At 36.3% G+C, this 22,631-nt stretch overlaps 3 protein-coding genes across 6 annotated transcripts in view; 1 reads left to right on the forward strand and 2 right to left on the reverse strand.

The window, feature by feature from the left end:
- Window positions 1–2,559: 2,559 nt before the first annotated feature.
- plekha8 (pleckstrin homology domain containing, family A (phosphoinositide binding specific) member 8) lies at window positions 2,560–13,291 on the reverse strand. Its single transcript, XM_081389377.1, has 13 exons — window positions 13,157–13,291; window positions 12,664–12,780; window positions 11,607–11,762; window positions 11,029–11,159; window positions 9,941–10,099; window positions 9,796–9,836; window positions 9,617–9,711; window positions 9,231–9,519; window positions 7,008–7,093; window positions 5,898–5,956; window positions 4,672–4,873; window positions 4,482–4,543; window positions 2,560–4,047 (listed from the first exon to the last, which is right to left on the reverse strand). The coding sequence occupies exons 1-13, from the start codon at window positions 13,203–13,205 to the stop codon at window positions 3,850–3,852; spliced, it is 1,644 nt and encodes a 547-aa protein (XP_081245503.1). The 5' UTR covers window positions 13,206–13,291; the 3' UTR covers window positions 2,560–3,849.
- Window positions 13,292–14,468: 1,177 nt separating this feature from the next.
- fkbp14 (FKBP prolyl isomerase 14) lies at window positions 14,469–16,405 on the forward strand. Its single transcript, XM_081388173.1, has 4 exons — window positions 14,469–14,841; window positions 15,264–15,415; window positions 15,842–15,969; window positions 16,068–16,405. The coding sequence occupies exons 1-4, from the start codon at window positions 14,645–14,647 to the stop codon at window positions 16,224–16,226; spliced, it is 636 nt and encodes a 211-aa protein (XP_081244299.1). The 5' UTR covers window positions 14,469–14,644; the 3' UTR covers window positions 16,227–16,405.
- Window positions 16,406–20,763: 4,358 nt separating this feature from the next.
- chn2 (chimerin 2) overlaps window positions 20,764–22,631 on the reverse strand; it is a 48,495-nt gene continuing 46,627 nt past the window's right edge. For all 4 annotated transcript variants that reach the window (XM_081389086.1, XM_081389088.1, XM_081389087.1 and 1 more), the window contains one exon: window positions 20,764–22,326. In XM_081389086.1, coding sequence (XP_081245212.1) covers window positions 22,155–22,326 — 172 coding nt within the window. In that variant the 3' untranslated portion in view covers window positions 20,764–22,154. The remainder of the gene's footprint in view (window positions 22,327–22,631) is intronic.

Here is a 22,631-nt window from a genome sequence, read left to right on the forward strand (position 1 = left end):
CATTGTATGAAGGGCGGATGCTAGATGTCCAGCCAAAACATATACCTTCTCTGCGATGTGGGCTGTAGTCCTACATGGCTTAGAAGGCAGCGAAGTTGACTTCCATCAGTGGGATGGACACAGGTGAGCTGCGATGGCATCTTCAACAGGAGACAACTGGGCATAACCACATTTGTCTACCCCCTCCACCACAGAGAGGAGGTGAGTTCCTTGGGCATGGGCTTGAGCTGAATGAGGGGGGGTGTCATGACTTGAATTTCGGCGCGGGTATTGCGCATAATTTTAATCATTCCTGCACTTTAGCATGTAGATTGTATGAGTAAATTAATCCACACAGACTATACAATCAGATCAGTCATTTTAAAACTTTCTGCGAGACGCAATTTCACAAAGAGCGTGAAGAAGCCTTGTTAATACTTTCGCTTGGCTCCGCAGCGGGAGTCTCCACTGCCTGCGCGCGCACCTCCCCAAACGGACGAGGCATTTATACTCGACCCGCTCACAAACAGCTCGCGAGTAACTAAAGTTATTTTTCGCGGATTATATCACTTTAACAAACAAAAACATGAAAAATGATGTCAAACATTTCGGTCTTGTTGAGTATCCTCTAAACACAGTCAGTTATGTCTTCAGCATAAAACGCATGATGGGACAGTATAATAAAATCAGGATCCGTGCACTAGCTAAAGGGACTTTATTCAGTTTCTAGTATTTCTAGACCTATTCAAAAAGTTTTCTCTTTATTGGTAAGCTATCTTTATTCTATTATACTTATTTTGCGCTACTTTTTACAAAAATTGTTTTTACTTTTCATATCGTGATACGTATCGTATCGTGGCTTTAGTATCGTGATGTGTATCGTATCGTGACATTGTTGGTGATACACAGCCCTAATTTGAACACCTGTCTATCAGCTAGAATTCTGACCCTCAAAGACCTGTTAGTCTGCCTTTAAAATGTCCACCTCCACTCCATTTATTATCCTAAATTAGATGCACCTGTTTGAGGTCGTTAGCTGCATAAAGACACCTGTCCACCCCATACAATCAGTAAGAATCCAACTACTAACATGGCCAAGACCAAAGAGCTGTCCAAAGAAACTAGAGACAAAATTGTACACCTCCACAAGGCTGGAAAGGGCTACGGGGGAAATTGCCAAGCAGCTTGGTGAAAAAAGGTCCACTGTTGGAGCAATCAGTAGAAAATGGAAGAAGCTAAACATGACTGTCAATCTCCCTCGGACTGGGGCTCCATGCAAGATCTCACCTCGTGGGGTCTCAATGATCCTAAGAAAGGTGAGAAATCAGCCCAGAACTACACGGGAGGAGCTGGTCAATGACCTGAAAAGAGCTGGGACCACATTTTGGGGAACAACCTCCTTCCCTCAGTTAGAGCATTGAAGATGGGTCGAGGCTGGGTCTTCCAACATCACTATGACCCGAAGCACACAGCCAGGATAACCAAGAAGTGGCTCTGTAAGAAGCATATCAAGGTTCTGGCGTGGCCTAGCCAGTCTCCAGACCTAAACCCAATAGAGAATCTTTGGAGGGAGCTCAAACTCCGTGTTTCTCAGCGACAGCCCAGAAACCTGACTGATCTAGAGAAGATCTGTGTGGAGGAGTGGGCCAAAATCCCTCCTTCAGTGTGTGCAAACCTGGTGAAAAACTACAGGAAACGCTTGACCTCTGTAATTGCAAACAAAGGCTACTGTACCAAATATTTACACTGATTTTCTCAGGTTTTCAAATACTTATTTGCAGCTGTATCATACAAATAGTAAAAAAATCATACATTGTGATTTCTGGATTTTTTTTTTTTAGATTATGTTTCTCACAGTGGACATGCACCTACGATGACAATTTCAGACCCCTCCATGATTTCTAAGTGGGAGAACTTGCAAAATAGCAGGGTGTTCATATACTTCTTTTCCTCACAATATATATATATATATATATATATATATATATATATATATATATATATTTATAAACTTTCTCCCTCTATCACACATGCACAAGTGCACGTAAAATCCATCCTTCTATTCTTGGCACTTATTATTAAGTCTAGTGATCATCCTTGTTGTGGTGAGAGTATCCTGGCAACCACATCCAGATATTGGAAGGATTGAGTGTCATAACGACGATGTAACATTACTTGTGTCTAAAACTGTCACCTCGTGTCTAAAACAGTCATCTCATGACTTTGAAATATTTACAAAATTGATCTATGTTGAAGAATTTAGCATATTTTTGAATTAAAAGATTAAAAACACTGCAGTCCATTCAGTATAAATGACCATTTAAAAATACAATTAGGAAATACATATAAAAAAGCATATAGACATTTTAATACTAGTGAATGACAACATGGATACTGTGTGCTATTCCTGGGAGAAGTAAAAGCAAACATTTTCCTAAATGCTGTAATGTCAAAGGTCTGCTTTTCAACTGAAGTTGTATTGATTTAATAAAGATTCAAATGGTTAGTTCAGCCAAAATTGAAAATTCCATCATCATTTACTTGCCCTCATGTCTGAAAAAAAAAAAAAACCACTTAAAGTGACTAACCCATTTTTATATTCTCAGTATAACTTTTTGGTTACCAGAATTCTTCAAAATATATTTTGTGTTCTGTAGAAGAAAGTCATACATGTTTGAAACATGACATAATTTTTGGGTGAACTTTCCCATAAAATATTCAGGTAAAGGACACATCGGAAAAATTGTGACAGTTCAACCAAAACTGGAATTGAAAAGGAATGCAAAAAAAGAGGACAATGTTAGGAATGCATATTTACAAAGACAATGATTTGTGGGATTTTAGTTAAAAACTGTGTGGGAATGCAATAAACCTAGAACATTCATCCTCATATTATGTGCTAATCATTTAGTAATATAAATCTGAAATATAAAAAACAAAACCCATGTAATGCAACATGCGCAAATTAGTATTACTGCATTCATATGATCTGAGAGCGAGCAAAGTGTGATTCTTACAATAAAATCAACAGTTAGAATTTATATTCTTATAAATAAGTTGATAAATAAAGTCACTGAGGAAATATCACAAATCTTTCCTTTTGTAAATGAAGATCCAAGATCATCACAGCTACATTTTTTTCAGGAATTTCTCCACTAAACCAAGAAAAAGAAACACCTTTGGTCCCTGACACCAAGTAGATCCTACAAGTCCTGAATTTGGACAATCGTGAACGTGTCACTGCAAAAAATATCTGTATACTTATTGGTTTCATGATGCATGTTCTGAATCCCCAAAGGTCTCTGAATAATTTTGTGCTAGTCTAAAATGAATGAAATGTGAGTATCTTAACAAAAGTAATGCAATATTTCAAGTGAGGAGAAAAGCACAAGTGCATTTTTGCACTTTAACTGTGAATAAGGATACTGCGACTAAAATCTTCACTTCCAGGTAAACAATATGGTATATTACCTTCTTCACCATATCTGCAGTTTGCACTCTGATGCCCAAATGTGTATGTAAAAACATACAACCAATGTCAACAAAACACTTGATCACACCACTGAAGGTTGCTAAAAATACAGCTGTTCCCTTAAAACACTTGGAATCACACCCTGCCCCCTTTTTGATGCGGCTGTTTCAATTTTGCAGGGATGACTGTTTCTGGAGTTTGCAGATGCCACATTAACCAACAAACTCTTACTGGTCAGTCTTTGCAAGCCCTGCCCTCACAGAAACATCCCTGTCTTCTTCAACACCAACTCAGGGTTCGGTTACCACAGCGGGTGAAAGAAATACAACTCCACCACTGAAACCGATCAGCTCCTTCAGAAGCAAGCGGTGTTCGCTGTGCGGGTGCGTTTGTGTTAGTCACACGATTTCGTCTGATTCCAAGCCGTACTCCTCATAGAGAGAATCCAGGATGGACAGCTGCTTCCCCATAGCTGGAAGGTAGAAGTCCAGGTCTCGGTGCATGCCAGTCTTGAAACCCTTCTTCAGCTCATCGCCTTCATGAGAAACCAGAGCAGCCATGAAGCCCTCATAGGACGGGGCGGCCCGTAGAGCCAGCTAACGTACACAAACACAAAAACAGGGTCAGAAAGGACTAAGGGGATTTGAATGCATGTTGTGGGAACGGATTTTTCAATATCTACTTTTTTTAAGTTAAAATGAGGGAACAAATTCTTAATTCGTGACCATGATATCTTGCCGCTATCAACCCACCCCCACAACCCCCCAGACCCTTGTCGTGCAGGGCTCCGTACATAAATTGATTATTCATATTTTTATTAGTTTGGACATCCTTTAAACAACTAAATTTTTTCTTTGGATTTAATTTTGTTCTTTTTGAAGCTTGACAGCCCCTGGTTGTTATTAATATTTTATTGTGAGAGCTGCCTAACGATTCTTCAAAACAAAAAGTGTTCGACACTAGGGCAAATACATTTTCAGACAAAAATATTCATTAAAAATGGAGAAGCAGCTCTTTGCACACTACTCACCGCAAAGACTCCTCGAATAACCCATCCGTGATATTGCCGTAATGTTTTTCCATATGCTTTATCTGAAAGAAAAAAAAAAAACATCTCAACAGGAGACATTACAAAGCACTGATATCAATGTAGGTGAAGGACACTTGTTTGGACATTTTGAACCATGTATCACAGTTTTACACTTGATCATGTGACTTACTAAGAGCTCCCTGGACATCCTTCATCCCTGTATTGATTTCAGAAAGGAATTCTTTGAGAAACTTGAGTCCACGTTTAAGCCATAGCAGCGCTTCTGTGGCCGAGTTTCGCACCTGTGACACCTCCGTCTCCACCTCGTGCAGCACGATGCTCTGTAGGGTGGGGAAACTCTCAGGATCGGACACCACCTTCTGCTGGATCTTCTGATAGAGCAAATAAGGAGGATCAACCCAGATCAAGTTATGATGCCCTCTAGTGGTTATGGAGACACTGATATATATATATATGCTAGGCAGTGATTAATCGCATTCAAAATAAAAGTTTGTGTTTTCATAATATATGTGTGTATACTGTGTATAATTATTTTGTATATATAAACACACACATATGCATATATAAGAAATATTTGCATGTATATATATCTATACATCATTTATATTATATATACAAATTTTTTTAAAATATATAAATGCATACACACACACGTATATTATGTAAACACAAACTTTTATTTTGGATGTGATTAATCGCTGCCCAGCATATATATATATATATATATATATATATATATATATGTGTGTGTGTGTGTATATATATATATATATATATATATATGTATATATATATATATATATATAATGTGTGTGTGTGTGTATATATTATATATGTATATATATATATATATATATATATAATATATTTATTTATACACACAGACGCGCATGCACACACTATATACATTTAAATAAATATAATAATAAATACACACGTATATTATATAAACACAAACTTTTATTTTAGAATCGATAAATCGATTTGACAGCACTAATGTATATGAAGAGTTCAGATGCAAAAGCCTCTAAGTGCCATCTGAAATTTTATTCTTTGAATGATCATTTTTATTAAGCTTGTATATTTAAGTTCAGTAATTTCACTTAAATGGCTATGAAAATTACCTATGAATTGTCAACTGAACTTAAATATACAAGCTTGATAAAAATGATCATTCTCGAAGAAAATTTCAGATGGCACTTAGAGGCTTTTGCATCATACTGTATATATATATATATATATATATATATATATATATATTACAGTTAATCTATAATCCATAAACCACTGCTCATGTACCGGTAATTCAAAATATGCCACGTATTATTTACATTTCTTGCTTTTATAAAACAAAAAAGGATGCATTGAGTTTCATTGTTTGCATGTTACACTTACCTTAATATTTCCCACAAAATCTAGTTTAACTGGAGCAAAGACAGTTGGTCCAAGTTTGTCTGAGGGGAGAAAGCCTTTGTAAGTACTATGTTGGTTTAAATTATTTTCTGCCTAAACATACACTCAAAAGTTTGGGGTCAGTAAGATTTTTTTTTTTTTTAAAGAAATTAATACATTTATTCACCAAGGATGGTGATTTTGATTAAAAGTGACAGTAACAACTTACAATGTTACAAAAAAAATCTATTTTAAATAAATGCTAAATAAAAATTCTATTTATCAAAGAATCCTGAAAACGCATCAGTTTTCACAAAAACATTATGCCGCAAAACTGTTTTCAATATATATATATATATATATATATATATATATATATATATATATATATATATATATATACATACATATACAGGGTCACATAATCATATATATATATATATATATATATATATATATATATATATAGGTAGGTCAAAGTATTTTATTAATTTGTGAAGATACTATATAAATGTTTGTGGGGAAATAAAAATGCATGCCAGTTAATGTTCTTTCTGCACACAGATTCATTCCTGATGCGCAAGTTAAAGCTGCCACCACCACCCACAGAGAAACCAGCAATCCTAACCTAATCGCTTTCAGAAGCATCATGCTCATTCAAACTATAGAAAAAAAAGTGAGGTTAAAAACTGCTAAATAGACTAACTGGTGCCCCACTGTATGTTCTTAAGAAGAAAGTGCTGTACAAAAGCTTTCATTAGTGATTGCTGCTACTGCTGGACTTTATTTTCTTGTTGTTCTGGGATCCTGCAGATACTCACCGAATTGTCCCAGTATAAAGACATATCAAAGCATGCATGACTATACCTGAGGGAGAATGAGGGATTAACTGTGCAGACTAATATGAGATGCAGAAAAATGAATCAAGGGCACATGGCAAGCCGACACATGCACAGAGTGTCAGAAATCAGTGTTCCCACGAGCCTTTTACAACCTTTAATAAGCACAACACTAATGAGAGCAAAGACGGAGATAGCCGACAGAACTGACCGAAGGAAAAAGACAAAGCAAAGAAAGGGTGGAAAATGGAGAGTGAAAGATAGAGTGTCCTACCTAAAACTGGTACTATAGCATAGCAAGAATCCAAAAAGGCCTGTGTGGGAATACCACTGTTGTCCTCCAGTATTATATCACTAAATCTACAAGAAAAAACCACAGACATTCACACAAGGACAATACATGTGAATTAGTGCACACATCAACAGAGAGCACATTTATTTGATCAAATAAAACACCAAATACAAAAGCAGGCATAGCCAAAGCAGAAGAAAACCGGTTTGGAGCATGCATTCCTTAATTGAGAACGGCACACATTAAATACATGTTTAGTAAATAAAAAATTGTACAATCTTCACACAGTGGTATAATACTGAAAAGGTTTTATATCTAAATACCAACCCATTGCTTTGATAACATTACTTGTTCAATTCAATTTAGTTTCAGCCCAATGAAGGTTGTTGGAACAGATCAGTGCTGTAGTTATATGATGACCTCATCATTACATAAAGAAGATGAAAGAATTATGTATAGCAAAAGAATCTACAAACCCTCATCACAGGCCAGGTCTCGTTTTGAGTGATCAAAAGAAAACATACCGTGATAAACATTTAATCATGGACCATTTGTCTTTCAAATCTTTACATATTGAAACCATTATATGAAACTGTGAGACAATTAGATCATTGTTTTGGAACTTTCCACAAACAGGGTACAAATTACAGTCTTAAAACTTTTTCTTTTCCAGCAAGGAAGCTGCTTGTCTGTTAAATTCCGGAAGTCATTCTAAATATTATACGAGTCGTTTTAACCCTGTTACCAAAAGTTCATAATTTTAAAATACCAATTTTAAACTTCATAAATAAACAATACAATTTAATTTTTAAAAAAAATTCAGATAGTTATACAAAACCACAATTAGGGCTGGGAAAAAAATCGATTTGATTTAAAAATCGAGTTGGTAGGTCAAATCGATTCATATTTTCAAAAAAATCGATTTTTTTTTCTCCCCCTCTTCAGTATAGCCAGAGAACGGGCTCTGGTATAGCATACAATATACATTTTGCATTCGCCAAATCTTCCTTCAGGGTTTCCGTAGCATGCTCCCTGGCGCAGCCCTCGATGCCTCACGACATCACGACAAAAAGACTAGCATGTTTAATTTTTTAACGGTTCCTCCACGACGACGGCGCGCGAGTTAGTGAGGGAGAGTGTGTGAGAGTGTGTGTTCGCGAGTGAGTGAGTGAGTATGTGCGAGTGTGTGTGTATAGGCTATGTGAGTGAGCTTGTGTACATGTGCGAGTGAATGAGTGTGTGAGACGGCTCGCGATGACTGGTCGGAAAACAACGTTTAGTCTGATGTTTCTTGTCCACGACATGACATTATTTTTAGGAGTCAAAATCGTGTAATCTGACACAGTGACTATGTAACAGACAAAAAAAATCGTGTAATCTGAACCAGGCAATCGAATCGAATCGTAAATCGATTTTTTTATAAAAAAAAATCGCCCAGCTCTAACCACAATACAAGAAGTAACAGTTAATATACAAATGCGTTAATAAACTTTAATATATTTAGAAGGTAATTAGTTATCAAACTTGTGCTAGCTTATTCAATTGTATGCGTTTTATTTTCATAGTACTCTTGCTTTAAGACATTAACAATAAACAATTACAGGAATTATTTAACAGAAATAATACTTACTATAATAACTTAACTATATTTAATACTGGCATTTTGAGTGTTTCCGCATTACGTTGCAGCTGTCAAAATTCGTTTTGTTGTTCTGACATGGCGGAAAAAAATTTGGGAGACCAAAGTGTACCCTATTTGTGGGAAGTGCCTTTTTTAAACCATAATCTAATCAAGCTAGACTCTACAAATTATCTCATTGATTATTAGTGCTTTGTTTTTGTTTGTTCGGATATGTCCAACTTGTTTTCTGTGTTATTTCACAGCATTCACAAAACAGATAACTTGCACTTAACCTGGACATTCCTTATTATGAAACAGACATGATTGATAACGTCACTTTATCGCATTGCACCTGGTTCCTTAGAACACAATGTCACTATATGGAGATTTCTAGTCCCTCAATCTAGATTTTCACTGAAATGGTGACTCTGCATATCGCACATTTCTGTAAAACAAAATTCTAAGAGAAGTGTTAGCTATAACTTTACATTAACAAAGGAAAACTGGATTCTGAATTGTGTAAATGTGTGCAGTGCATTCATCTCGTTTCTTCAGAGGATCACAGCAACGGAGGCGCCTCATACCTGTGGCTCATGGTACTGAAGAATGTGTCCACCTTATCTTCCTCTTCCTGTGTGTTCTCAGACTGAGGCTTGTTCACTTCCAGGTCAGCCTGGATTTCTTCAGTGACCATTTCTTCTTTGTTCTGTGTGGGGCTATGGGAGACTTCCAGTTGTTTTTCTTGAGCACGGTCTGCTTCTTCTGGTGGTTTGTCCTCCTTCTCTCCTACAGGTTCTTCAGGGTCGATTGTGCTTGATGAAGAGCCATTATGAGGCTCCATGGGCTCCTCTTGGTCCTCCATTAAACCACTTCCTAAACCAAACAAGACAGACAAGATAGGAAATGAGAGTTGAGGCAAGTCAAAATGTAGCACCAGTTCTGAATCCGACTGGCTTGATGCTTGGCAAACCTGTAGGTATGCTTTCTTGAGGAGATGGAGGTGGTTCATTTTCTGGTCCACTCTCATGTGCTGATGTTCCTGAGGTGTTTATTAAGTCCCTTTGTCTGCATAACACACATTTGCAACATTTTAGAGACAAACAAAAGCACACCTGACCCACAAAAGTCCATTAACATTACTGAACTCACGTTTCTCCTTGGTGCTGATTTTTTGGATCAGTAGTTTTGATCTGTGGAAATAAGAAATATTTTAGGTTCTGACAAACTGAATTAGAATTACAACAGCACAAACATTTGAATTGTCCAACTGGTGATTACGGTGTATTTAATATACCTTCAGAGGTTTGATGGTAGCCACAGGAGGAGAGCCTGGAGGGGTTTGACTCAGAAGTTCTGGATTGAAGGTTCGGCTAGCAATCTGCATACACTCCTCCAGGGTCTTTAAGAAGGTGGTGCATGTGGACTTCACTAGATTTCCTGTCTCATCCCCTACCTGAAACCAACACATACCAAAACTGAATTTCCAGAGCCACTTGACCAGTCTGAACAGAACAGGGCAGCTTTTTGACCCTTGGTTTTGTGATAAAGACAAAGCACACACATTTAGGGTGCGTTCACACTTGGCAGGTTTGGTTTGATTAAAACAAACCCTGGTGCGATTACTCTGTTAGTGCGGTTCATTTGAATAAGTGTGAAGGCTGCCATCCGAACCCTGGTGCCCTGCGCACCCAAACAAGTGGACCGAGAACGCAAAAAAGATGGATCTCTGTCCACTTCCAAACAAACTCTGGTGCGGATGAAATATGAATGCAACACGGACAAAAGACATGCAAACGAACCAAAAGCAGGACATTGCGACCCATAAAAGGACAGAATCCTCAAGCATTCCTGTTTTTTCTCATCATAGTCTTGATTTTGCTCATCACAGTTCGGTACAGGCATCTCCTCGCATTTCGTTTGTGTGTGTGACGGAGGGATTCCTGCCTCTTCACAAGTTCTCAGCTCCATTATATACCACATCATATGTACAAACGCACAGCGAGCGCATTTAACCCAGCACACAATGTTCGATAAATTCCGTCGCAAACTATACATCATAAAAGCTGTTTTTTTTTTTGTGTGTGTCTTTAGGTTCAGTGTTAAAAATGACCGTGTGACCGCTAAGCGAACCAGGACTAAATGTATAATTTTCTTTTTTGGTCCGGACCAAAAGAACCAAGAGAACCGAACTACAAGTGTGAACACACCCTTAGAATGATAAGGTATGAAAAGATAAAACTCATAACCCTGCATTATTGATGTTTGACGAGCTTGTAAATTGTTCAATGGGATACATGTTTCCTCATTATGTCCTTGAAGTACGCATAGTAAAGCAGAAGGCAGTCGAGGTCGACACTGAAAATCAACACAACACTCCCTTACCTCCTCAGAATCAGCTGTCATCTCCGCTAGAGGACTTTCTTGTATTTTGTTCACTTGCTGAAGGAGAAGGTCACAGTAAAGCCTTAGCTCAGACATTTTTGTTTTCAGAGCCTCTGAGCTTTCCTGGAGTTCTAAGAAAATAGAAGAGACTAGAGTTGACACTTGCTTTCTTCCTAGACAGTTCTTTGAAGAATTGCAAAATGAGGAATGATCATGAACTGAGTTGTGTAATTTAATTTGAATCACATAAAATGGGTTTCGCTTCCTGTATTGACACATTGTCTGTCGAAACAGGAAGTTGGTGCCAGGACACAAATATTTTTGGTATAATTTTTTTCCTGGAAGTGAAAGACTATAAATATTCAATGTGTGTAACTCCTTACAAGTTCATTTTGTCATATTGTAGGAGCTAAAAATCCATAGACACGAACTAAAAACCACAACACAATATGTAAACCACCCTACACAATACCCTTTAAATTACTTTATCATATTTCACTGTCATACTAACACGAAAAGAAAAGCCAGATGATCTACAGAGAATATCTTGTCTAGTTCAGCAGAAATACAACACTCACCCTTCTCTCTCTTGGTTCGGTTGTCTGTAAGACAGGCTTTTGCAGTCCCTAACGCCACAAGCCATTTCTGCCTCTCTGCTGCATTAATTGCCCTGAGATAAAAGTACTGTTCTCCTGGAATGATCAGATCAACCCTTGTGAAATCCGATGGGTGAACTACAATGGGCAGAGGGAGGACAAAGAAGATGGATTAGCAAAGTATACCTTCTGTAAGATCACTCACAATAGTTGTAATACAGTACTTGGGTGTTTCTTCAACTACAGACATTTTGGGGCCTGTGGACTGTCAAAAAGAATGTCTCTTCACACACTCTTAATAGTTTGTTTCATTAGTCTAATATGTTCAACAGTGAACACACATTAATCACAAACTTTTCCCCCTTATTTTATTAAGAAAAGCAATAATGATTTCAGCCACAGTGTCATATACACCACATCTCAAATGAAGTATTACGTTTAATAGCATTCTATGGTGGAAATGATGGCAGGGGATTTTTTTTGGACATTTTTCGAATAAAATAGCTGACACATATCTAACTTCATATCTAGCATTTCATGTAGGCTATCCTAAATACAATTAAATAATATTTTCACCCTTTTTGATGAAATTACAGGTTAGAAATGAGGTACAATAAAAATAATCTCACTTTTTTTATTCTGATCATGTCTCATATTTTATCTAAAGCTCTTTACTGTTTTAGCATGTATTAAGGAAAAATTGTTTAATGTAGCAGTTGCAATAATAATACATCATTTTTCACACAATAAATATCAAAATAAGTTATAACCATGTAATAATTCATACTTTTACAATGATTTTTTTATAGCTGGGTTTGATAGTCTGGGTCTTAGAAAAGTGTAAAATCATAAACTCATAATTTGAAAAGTAGAAAAAATAAGTTCTGATCAACCCCTGGGCCTGGAGATATGTTATAACATACAGTTCCTGAAGATTGCGCAAGCGTATTATGACATCCTGAAGCATCTGAAGAATAGATGTTTGTGATGTAACCATTATTAGGTTTCCTGCTCAGGTTAGGCATAAACTTTCCCTTACCCTGTATTTCACACACAGATATTTTGATGCTGCCCTTGCATCCTTTCCATGCATCTTCTTGAGAGTCATAGTAAGAAAGAGTGCCTCCTTCAAGAACAAACCAACGGGGCTGCCAACCTTCAAAAGACACAAAGGAGCCATACTGACATTTTAAGCTGACGCATGTAACAATGTATCTGGATGACGTTTAAGATACATGAACATAATGGCTTGACTTGTTTTTCCAGTCAAGAGGCTTTTAACAACCCCTTGTCAAAAATGAATAAAACACATTCCAATACATAATATTAGGAACTTTTCTGCGAATGTTTCTTTTTTTAGCAGATGAAATGTATGTGGTCACTGCTTTGGATAAAGTATCGGCACAGAGAGTTAAAGAGGATGATGGCTTAACTTCATTTATACACTACTAAAGCTAGCAAACAGGCTAATTGCTTTACAGACTTCCCTTGTTTATATAACACATAACTTTTAACTGACGCAGCATACATACCACTAATATAGTTGGTCCATTTATAGAGAACTCCCTCCATGGTAGACATTCTCTTGACAATTCATTACTTAGTCGTGGCAAGACTGAGCCCAACACAGCCGCTTTGAGAAACTCGAGATAATTCTTACCTACGACAATTGTACGTAAAAGACGCAAAGCTACTGCTAGGAGTTGAGATTACGCAAATGATTTTCGTAAATGCTTCGAGAGTACAAATCCATGTGATCATAGAAGGATCGGCCCACGCGCATGACGTCTGTGGGATTTTCTCTTAGCGCATCTCTGATTGGATACAGTGCGAGCATGTGGGCGTTGTTGTACTGGGGCTATGTGTTTGACGTCCAATGAAAGTTGAATATTGGTTGTTAAGGCGTGTCTTCAAAAGAATCTGACCAATAATAATACAGGGTTGTATTTTAGGGTGGTAACGTTTACATTGGGATCTGGGAGTGTGATCTGAAGTCCGTCTCATTTCTTCGAGTCGGTTCTTTTGAACAGGTCGTTTTAAAATATCATACTCAACGAGTCTTTTACACCATTGCGTTATTACATCTAAACGTGGCATATTACATTCTCATTCTAATATACTGATTTATTATCAATAAAATGTTAAATGCTACTCAGTAAAAATAGAAATCTTTTCTAACAATATAAATCATTCTCAATATCAATTTAACACATTGCTGAATAAAAGTATTAATTTATTTTAAAAAATGAAAGACAAAAATTACTGACCCCAAACTGTTGAATGACAGTGTATATTGTTACAAAAGATTTTTAAATAAAGGCTTAAAAGGTTATAATATATATATTAAGCAGCACAACAGTTTTCAACAATGATAATAAATCCGCATATTAGAATGATTTCTGAAGGATCATGTCACACTGAAGACTGGAGTAATGGATGATGAAATTTCAGCTTTGCATCACAGAAAGTAATTCTATTTTAAAGTATATTAAAAAAGAAAACCATTATTTTAAATTTTAATAATATTTCACAATGTTTTTCCTAAATTTTTCATCAAATAAACACATGCTTGATGAGCATAAGAGACTTCTTTCAAAAACTTTAATAATAATAATTTTTTGACCGTGTTCTCATAACACTAAAATTCATGATCACTTGGCTAGTTTAAAATTTCAGTAAGTTTCATATATTTTAAAAAGTCATACAATCAGCCATTAACATTTCTGCTATTAACTCGATTTGACTGTGGACACTTCTCACTCGGTACTGAATTGCTCGGAATTATTTAGACAGCTTTGTGAACAGGTTCGAACAATTCATTGAAGAGAGTCGACTCAAAAGAACGATTCGTTAACGAATCGGACCAACATCGCTAGTTTTTGGGAAAGACCCCTGCAGAAACTTTGCTTGCCACGTAGTCGCGGCTGCACAACTTGTACTTTGTGAAGCTTTTCATGCTTTGTTGTGTATGAAACATCAGCTTAACAGTAAGAGGTTGTTAAACTGTTATTGATATTAAAATGATTCCAGAATTGTGGACATGCATTTTTTCTGCATTCTTCTTTTACGTGCATGGAGCCAAACTTCCGGAACCAGAGGTGAAGATAGAAGTTCTGTACAAACCTTTCCTTTGCCATCGTAAATCCAAATACGGGGATATTCTTCTGGTGCACTACGATGGCTTTCTGGAGAGTAATGGCACAATGTTTCATTCCAGGTGACATCTAATGAACCATCTACTGCATGTTCATAAACTTTAAATAGACTGCACACTGCAAGAACAGACTGTGTTAACCTAAGCCTGCTCTTTTGCTCTGGGAATTAATTAGATAACTGTCCACATGTGTGTGTAGCTGTTGAATACACAACATTTAAGCTTAAACAGCCATGTTTTGGAACGTGTTAGTTTGATTCTGATATAAGGTGAGAATTAGCATGGAATAGCATGGTCCAAAAACAGTTTGACCACCTTTAGCTGTTATCTGGTGTGTTGCTGGACCAAGATGGTCTAGTTTGGACCAACTTAGACCAGATATAGAAACCACCTATCATGTTCCAAAACACAGCTGCCAGCTCAAGAATGTCAAGTATGCATGTCTCTAGAGTTTAACAGAGTTTTGCACGTCTTGTAATCGGCAGCCGTCATCATGGAGACAAAAACCCTGTCTGGTTCACATTGGGGATCCGTGAGGTGATAAAGGGTTGGGACAAGGGTCTTCAAGGCATGTGTGCGGGGGAGAAGAGGAAGCTGACTATCCCTCCAGCTCTTGCATATGGCAAAGAAGGCAAAGGTTTGCCAGCGAGACGCATATTCATAAAGCATTATTTGAGGAACTTTGGCTTCCTACACCTTCTGATATTGAACTTGTCATTGACCGTTGCATTGAAGGAATAGTTCACCCAAAAAATGAAAATTCTTTCATCATTTATTAACCCTCAAGATGTACTAAACCTGAATACCTGTATCCCAAATAGTTGATGGCCCCCATTGACTTCTATAGTATGAAAAACAAATACTATGGAAGTCAATGGGGACCAGAAACTGTTTGGTTACCAACATTCTTCAAAATATCGTCTTTTGTGTTCAACAGAAGAAAGAACTTCAAACAGGTTTAGGGAAAATAAATTATGACATAATTTTCATTTGAGGGTGATCTAAAACACCCCATGCAAAAAGAACTTACATTATCTTGCCAATGGTTATGCTCTGTACTCAGGTAAAATCCCTCCGGAGAGCAGTCTGATCTTTGACATCGAGATCATGGAGATCCGAAATGGGCCCAGGTCACATGAGTCCTTTCAGGAAATGGACCTCAATGATGACTGGAAGCTTTCCAGATCCGAGGTTTGTTCACAACTGTGTGTTAAAAAGCAGCTGTTTCATGGGTTTCAGAATAGTAATGTATTTCAGGGAGTTATTTGTGTTATTCCTTTCTATTTCAGGTCAAAGAATACTTGCGCAAAGAGTTTGAAAGACATGGATACGCCCCCAATGACACCCATCATGAAGTGATGGTTGAGGACATCTTCCAAAAAGAAGATGAAGACAATGATGGATTTATATCATCCCGGGAGTTCACTTATAAACATGATGAACTATAAATACACACTCCTGCAAAACCACAGCAATGTTTACCTTGAAAAGATTCCAATATTTACCTTCAGAGATTTGCAGTGTGTCAGTATCATTTCACATAATGTTACGGTAGATATAAACAGGTTTACTGTTATCTACAGGTCATGTGTGTAAATAAAGTTCCTTTTTTTATTTTATATATACACTCAGGTGGTATAAGGTTTGTTTGAGCTGTTTGTAGTGTTTGATGATTTTAGGTCTTTTTCAGTGGCAAGATCAGTGGCGGCTGGTGCTAAAATTTTTTGGGGGGGCACAACAAACTGAATTTTTAATTCAGGACTGAATGTAGGCTTATTGTTAAATAACAATTTAACAGTGATAATAATGTAGCTATCATTAGCCTAAAGTTTAGCTAAAACTTCAGCCGGTAGTGTAGCCAATTGCCAAATAAATCTGAATTTTTGGGCTAAATGGCGATGTATGGTATAATCTGAGTATTTAATTATTATTTTTCTATTTGAATAAAAAAAAAACCTGTATTTAATTTAAAAAAAAATAATAATATCCTGATCCATATTGTCCTACAAACAATGTTCACATTGAAGGTTATAAAAACAAACATAGTGTTGCTGTCTATCTGCAGTCTATCCATAAAGGGGTCAAATCACATTACATTCTAACATTGCAACATTACAATCTAAAAACAAAATAATGCTTTTTAAAGAAGTAGTTAAATTTACTAAACCAAAAAAAAAGAAGAAAAAAAAGCTAATATCATAAAAATACACATGTAGGTTTGAAATTCTCTAGCACATTTATGTTCACCAACAACAACAAATATTCAACAACAAATGTTTTAGCTAAATATATTTATAATTTAGTGCTAATGTATATTTTAGTCAGAATAATTGCGCTCCTATTCATTGCGCTCCGTCTGTTCGGCGCGCATGCACGCGGGGGCGCTCGTTCACGGAAGTATAGCTTGCAGAAAGCTCGCCCACTCATGACAGCAAACTGGACTTTCTAACATTTACAGATGGAGAATATGTCCGTGAAATGTAAGTTATGCACTGAGGAAATTATTGGATGTCACTTCAGCTTATGGCTAAATACTATTAGAGGTACATTTGTTTCCACCAATCGCTGCACAAGTTAAGGATACGTATGATGACGAAAGCACGTTAGTGCGAGCCCTCCCGGAACCCATAGAGAATGCATTGCAGTGCCTGCAGTTCGAAAAAAAAAATCTTTGAATGTAAGTCTATGGGAAGACTCTGGGCGATTCTCAGCCAGAGTGAAATCGCCCAAAAAGAGGCGGTACTCCACAGAACGTGACTCGGCGCTGATTGGACTATATCCAGAGGCAGAACAACAGTGAGTGACTGCTAGCGTAACTCTGTGGTTGAATGAGATAGTGATTGAAAAAGTCCCTTTCACACTTTAGTGGTGCGTCGCCCGATCGCCCTAATGAAGAAACCGCCGCTGGGCAAGATGAAAATTGGATTCTGCTCAAAGAGAATTTTTTTTCTTCCCAAAATTGCCTGTTCACTGAAATATTGAACCTTTCAGAATATTTCAGTGCTGTTTATTTTATAGTACATGTCTGTGTGTGTTACTTCAGAGCCAAATAAATTATGCAAACTGTTTACAATATAGAACATGTTAAAGTTAATTTGTCAAGAGTTGCCTGCAAGTATTTCTTATAAAGTAGAAAATATATCAGTTTTGTGCTGCTCATCACTGTTGACATTGTAGTTTTATACACTATCACTAGAGGGAGCTCTTCTCTTAGTCTGTTAGAGCCTTTCATGACACAAATAACTTGAGATCATGCAAATCAAATTAAGTTGTGTTTTGTTTTTTTGATTGGTAATTATCTGCAATGGCTCTTACATACATACCATAGATAAAAACATAATTTAGTGTTTAATAATGGGGACAAACAAAGGGACAGAAAACTCTGAGACATGCAGTTAAAATGCAGTCATGTAGCCTTTCATTGACAGATGGCATAGTTATCATCACACACCTTCATAATGCAGATGACTGTGGTGTGGATTACAATTTGGATACAACATTTACTCAGAGCCATGTTTAACAACATTCCATTCTTTTACTACGGCATTACACAGTTACATAAACCTTTTGTTACATTAGTTACATTTACAGTGTGTGTGTGTGTGTGTGTGTGTGTGTGTGTGTGTGTGTGTGTGTGTGTGTGTGTGTGTGTGTGTGTGTGTGTGTGTGTGTGTGTGTGTGTGTGTGTGTGTGTGTGTGTGTGTGTGTGTGTGTGTGTGTGTGTGTTCAAGTATGTTTACCTAACCAGTTAGCTCCAATGGCTGTCTCAAATCACTTTGGACAAAATTATCTGTTTAATTGACATTGATATTCACTCTTTACCAAATATAAATTTGAACAAGCTTAATACTTAAAACAAATTACATAAAAACTCAATTTTAACGCATTAGCCTGTATGGTCACCTGATACAACTGTTATTTATATTTCTATTGTAATGTAAATTAATATCAGTTCTGAAATATTGTTCTACCAAATATTTTTTTAGGAAACATTTTTCCGAAATAAAATGGTTAGCCTAACTTCTCAAACGTGGATCAAACCGAATTTCCCCTCGACAATCAGGGGGAACACATAAAAAATAAAAAAAAAAAAAGAGCCTATACGTCATATCTTCTGTATTTCCTTCATTTACGGTAGCCTAAAACACTTTTAAAATCCCTTTTTAAAATAAATAGGAGACTTTTCTCTCAAAAAAAAAAAAGAAAAAAAAGTTAAACAATAAATTCATGAGCCTACAGAGTTAAATGTATTTCTTTTTGTAGGCTTAATTCATCCATTCATGAAGCGTTCTCTAAGAACAACCAGCAGTAAAAAAAATAAAAAATAATAATAATCCCAGATTACTACTGCAGCAGTGTAACAGGTGTCATTGTCAGTCACTGAAATTGAAATTAATGGCCCCAGCAAATTATGGATTTCTTCATTACATCCTCTCTACACTACAAGCGAACGACGCAACGCGACAAAATTACAAGGCTCTTGCGACAAAGGGACGGCTGAAGATTCCATTCACAACTCGCAGAAGACGCCTCGCGCGCTTGCAGTGTAGGCTAAACAGCTCCATTAACAGGTTTTTTTTTTTTTTTTTTTTGTCGTTGCGTAAATTGGTTAGCTGTGCTACTTCGCGACAGCAATGTTTTTGTCATAAAAGTTGTTCTCGGGCATGGTGACCCGCACTTTTCGTTTCTCCTTGAAACGACCAGACCGTGAAACTGTCCAATTTCTGCGACACGTGTTTTCGTTGAAGGAGGGCTCGAGCTGAGAGTCGTCGTAAGTCTCGTCGCTGATCAGATTGTTGCTTTTGTTCTCGCTCCCAGTTTGTTTCGCTGAAGTCTTGTCCGAATTTCCAAATTCCTGTTGGGTTTCTTTGAAATTGTTCTTGTTTCTTCCAGTTAAGTTTTTCCACCAGGAGTATCTGTCTGCCATTCTGTCTTATTCTTCAATTCACACTGAAATGCACATTATTAACGTTTATAAAACAAAAACTACACCAATTACAATTATATACCTAAAAAAGTATGATTAATAAGTTATGACAACATATGTTCTTACATTGCTTTAACTCACTAAAATAAGTTAAGGAATTTCCAACTGTTTTTATAAGTTATTCAAGATTCAACTAAAGTCAGTTCAATGTAATTTAAGTTGAAATGACTTAAACATCCAAGTTTAAGTAGGCTACTTAAAAATTTAAGGCAGCAACTTTTTTTTACAGTGTTATATATACACATATAATATATAAGCATGTCCTCAAGATAAAGTTATTTCTGTATCATCCATCGGAAACACTCACCTCAGCAGCCGGTGTGTTAATGTCAGTCAGAGACTGACTGTCAAGTCTATCGTTTCTTTTAAGAAAACATCCAGCAGAACAACCTTGTGGCTCTTTTTTGTTTTTGTTTTTTGTCTATATCCAAACCCACAACATCATGTAGCTCTGAAGCAACAGCTAAACTATAATAAGTGATGAGTTCATTCATTTATACTTCACCTGCGTCTCAAACACCCTCCTTCATCTCTCCCATTGGTCTGTTGATCTCCTCCAGCTGCCCTCAGGAGGCTGGTTTCAGGTTCTCGCTTCACCTGTGATTTGGTTAAAAAAAAAAAATCTCTTTGGGGCATATACCGTCTCAGCTGTCTGATACTAAAACAATGCTGCCGTTCACACCCCTGAATTTGGAACAAGAAAACCGAGCTTAGAGAAAACCAACGCCTAGTGAGCTGACCGAGCACTAATTACAGCAACATATTTCACATACTGCAAATGTGAGGTGTTGCAGCTTCAAATAATGACACAAAAACTACATTCAGAAGTTAACTTCGACTGCCACTTCATTTTGAAGTCCAGAATCAAGGTCTTCACAGATTTAAAAGTAACCAGATTTACATAATTTAATAAATCAGCATTTGATAAATTACAATCATAATTACAATCATATTTCACAGAAAATATCTTCAAAAAACAAATTGTAGAAAGGTCTTATATCAAATAAACAATTTGAAGGAAGTCAAACCAAGGTGACTGTACCGTTTATCAACTTTTTTTTTTTTTTTCTTCGAGGTGAATAAATGATCTGGCCTCAGCAGACTAAGATGAATACAATACAAACAATTTTGTTCTTGAAATGGGATCAAGTTCAGTGAGGAAGGAACAAGCACTAAAGAAATGCTCTAAAAACAGTTTTTTTCCCAGTCACAGAATAATCACTCTATTGTTGTCAGGGTAAACAAAACAATTTCAAAGGCATGGGTTAAACACAGAATTATTAACACTGGATGAACAAAAAAATAACTATTTACACTCCATGTAAAATTAAAAAGTGCTTTACACATGATCTCAATTGTCTTGCCATTATAGTACATATACATTTACCAACCACATAACCCAAAATATATATATGTATATATATATATATTTTTTTTTTTTTTAAATTCATATTTGACAATTTGTTAGTTTCAAAATGCTAATTGACCATAGATTCATACATCATGAAGGGCATCAAGGTCAATGCATCATACTTGTTTGGCATCAGAGAAAAAAAAAGGTACTATAATTTGATTTAAAAATGCCCTTCAATAATAATTCAAACTGTATTAAGCATGAATACACAATGTTACTCCATGCTTAACAGCATTTGTTTGAATAAAATATAAAAGGTAAATGCGAATTTTTATAAAACGTCACAATTACTTTTTTTAATTGCAAATTTATCACAAAATTCTGACTTTTTAGCCCCAGAATGGTGAGTTTGTTTAGCAATTCAGATTTACTCACAATTTGTTAGTTTAACAAAAAAAGATATAAACTCACAATTGTGAGAAAAAAGTCAGAATTGTAAGATAAAAAGCCACAATTACTTTTTATAATTGCAAGATTATACCTTGCACTTCTGACTTTATTTCTCACAATTCCGAGTTTGTAAATTCAGAATTAAGATATAAACTTGCAATTTAAAAAAAGTAATTGTGACTTTTTAAATCTCACAATTCTGACTTTTTTTTAATTTATTTTTTTTACAATTGCAAGTTTTCACTGAACTGCAAGTTTGTCTCACAATTCGACTTTATAACTTACAATTCTGACAATTGTGAGATATAAACTCGGAATTGTGAGAAAAAATATCAGAATTGACATTGCAAAAGTTGCAAAAAAAAGGACAAAAGTCAGAATTGTGAGATAAAATTTGCAATTGCCTTTTTTAGTTTTTAAAACTTCCATAGTTTGGGGGTTTGAAACACATTGATTGAAATGTGCAATTACTTCCAAATTTCATATGCAAAATCTGATGAGAAAACATAATATCTTTGAAATGTGTGGCAGGCCGCTTTTTCAAATGTACAAGCTCCTTAAAGTCTTTAAAAGATGTCTTCATTTTTAAAACAAGATGTCTTCATGCTCTATCAGGAGCTGAACAATCAGTTTCTGGTATCTCATGTCGTTGAGAGTGGCGAGTGTGTTCTGGTCCGGGGGCCTCATGAGCGTCGGGCCGAAAACGATTCCTAGGTTCTCTGAGTTCATGTAATTGTCCTTCTCGTACATGGTGACCCTGATAAACAGGGAAAAGACGTGGAAAAAACACCTCAGACAATATCATTTTGGTAATAAACACAAGTAAGTGATATAATTTCCATAGTTAGGGAAATGCGGCAAAGCTGGCTTGACAAGCTTTCTCTGAGGATCATTTTAAAGGTTTCCCGAAGTGCACTGAGCTAAAGTGCCGTATTGGGTTTCCGGTTTCCTCCTAATCATTCTTTGAGGTTTTATATTGCAGGGTGACAGGAAGTAAACTCACTCTATAAAGCTGTAGGTAAAATGCTTAAATGCTACAAAAACCTGAACTCCCACCGGCTC

The sequence above is a fragment of the Scardinius erythrophthalmus genome, assembly GCF_964197995.2.
Source record: "Scardinius erythrophthalmus genome assembly, chromosome: 16".
NCBI lineage: Eukaryota > Metazoa > Chordata > Actinopteri > Cypriniformes > Leuciscidae > Scardinius > Scardinius erythrophthalmus.

Bases quoted from the DNA above. Each gene is read 5' to 3' on its own strand.
- plekha8 (XM_081389377.1), bottom strand. From the start codon at position 13,205: ATGTCTACCATGGAGGGAGTTCTCTATAAATGGACCAACTATATTAGT. The intron at 9,520-9,616 runs GTTTGCCAAGCA...TGTTTGGTTTAG, and splicing joins TCAAGAAAGCATACCTACAG to GAAGTGGTTTAATGGAGGAC. The intron at 5,957-7,007 runs GTAGGACACTCT...TTCTCCCCTCAG, and splicing joins TGCTATAGTACCAGTTTTAG to ACAAACTTGGACCAACTGTC.
- fkbp14 (XM_081388173.1), top strand. From the start codon at position 14,645: ATGATTCCAGAATTGTGGACATGCATTTTTTCTGCATTCTTCTTTTAC. The intron at 15,416-15,841 runs GTTTGCCAGCGA...CTCTGTACTCAG, and splicing joins ATATGGCAAAGAAGGCAAAG to GTAAAATCCCTCCGGAGAGC. The intron at 15,970-16,067 runs GTTTGTTCACAA...TTTCTATTTCAG, and splicing joins GGAAGCTTTCCAGATCCGAG to GTCAAAGAATACTTGCGCAA.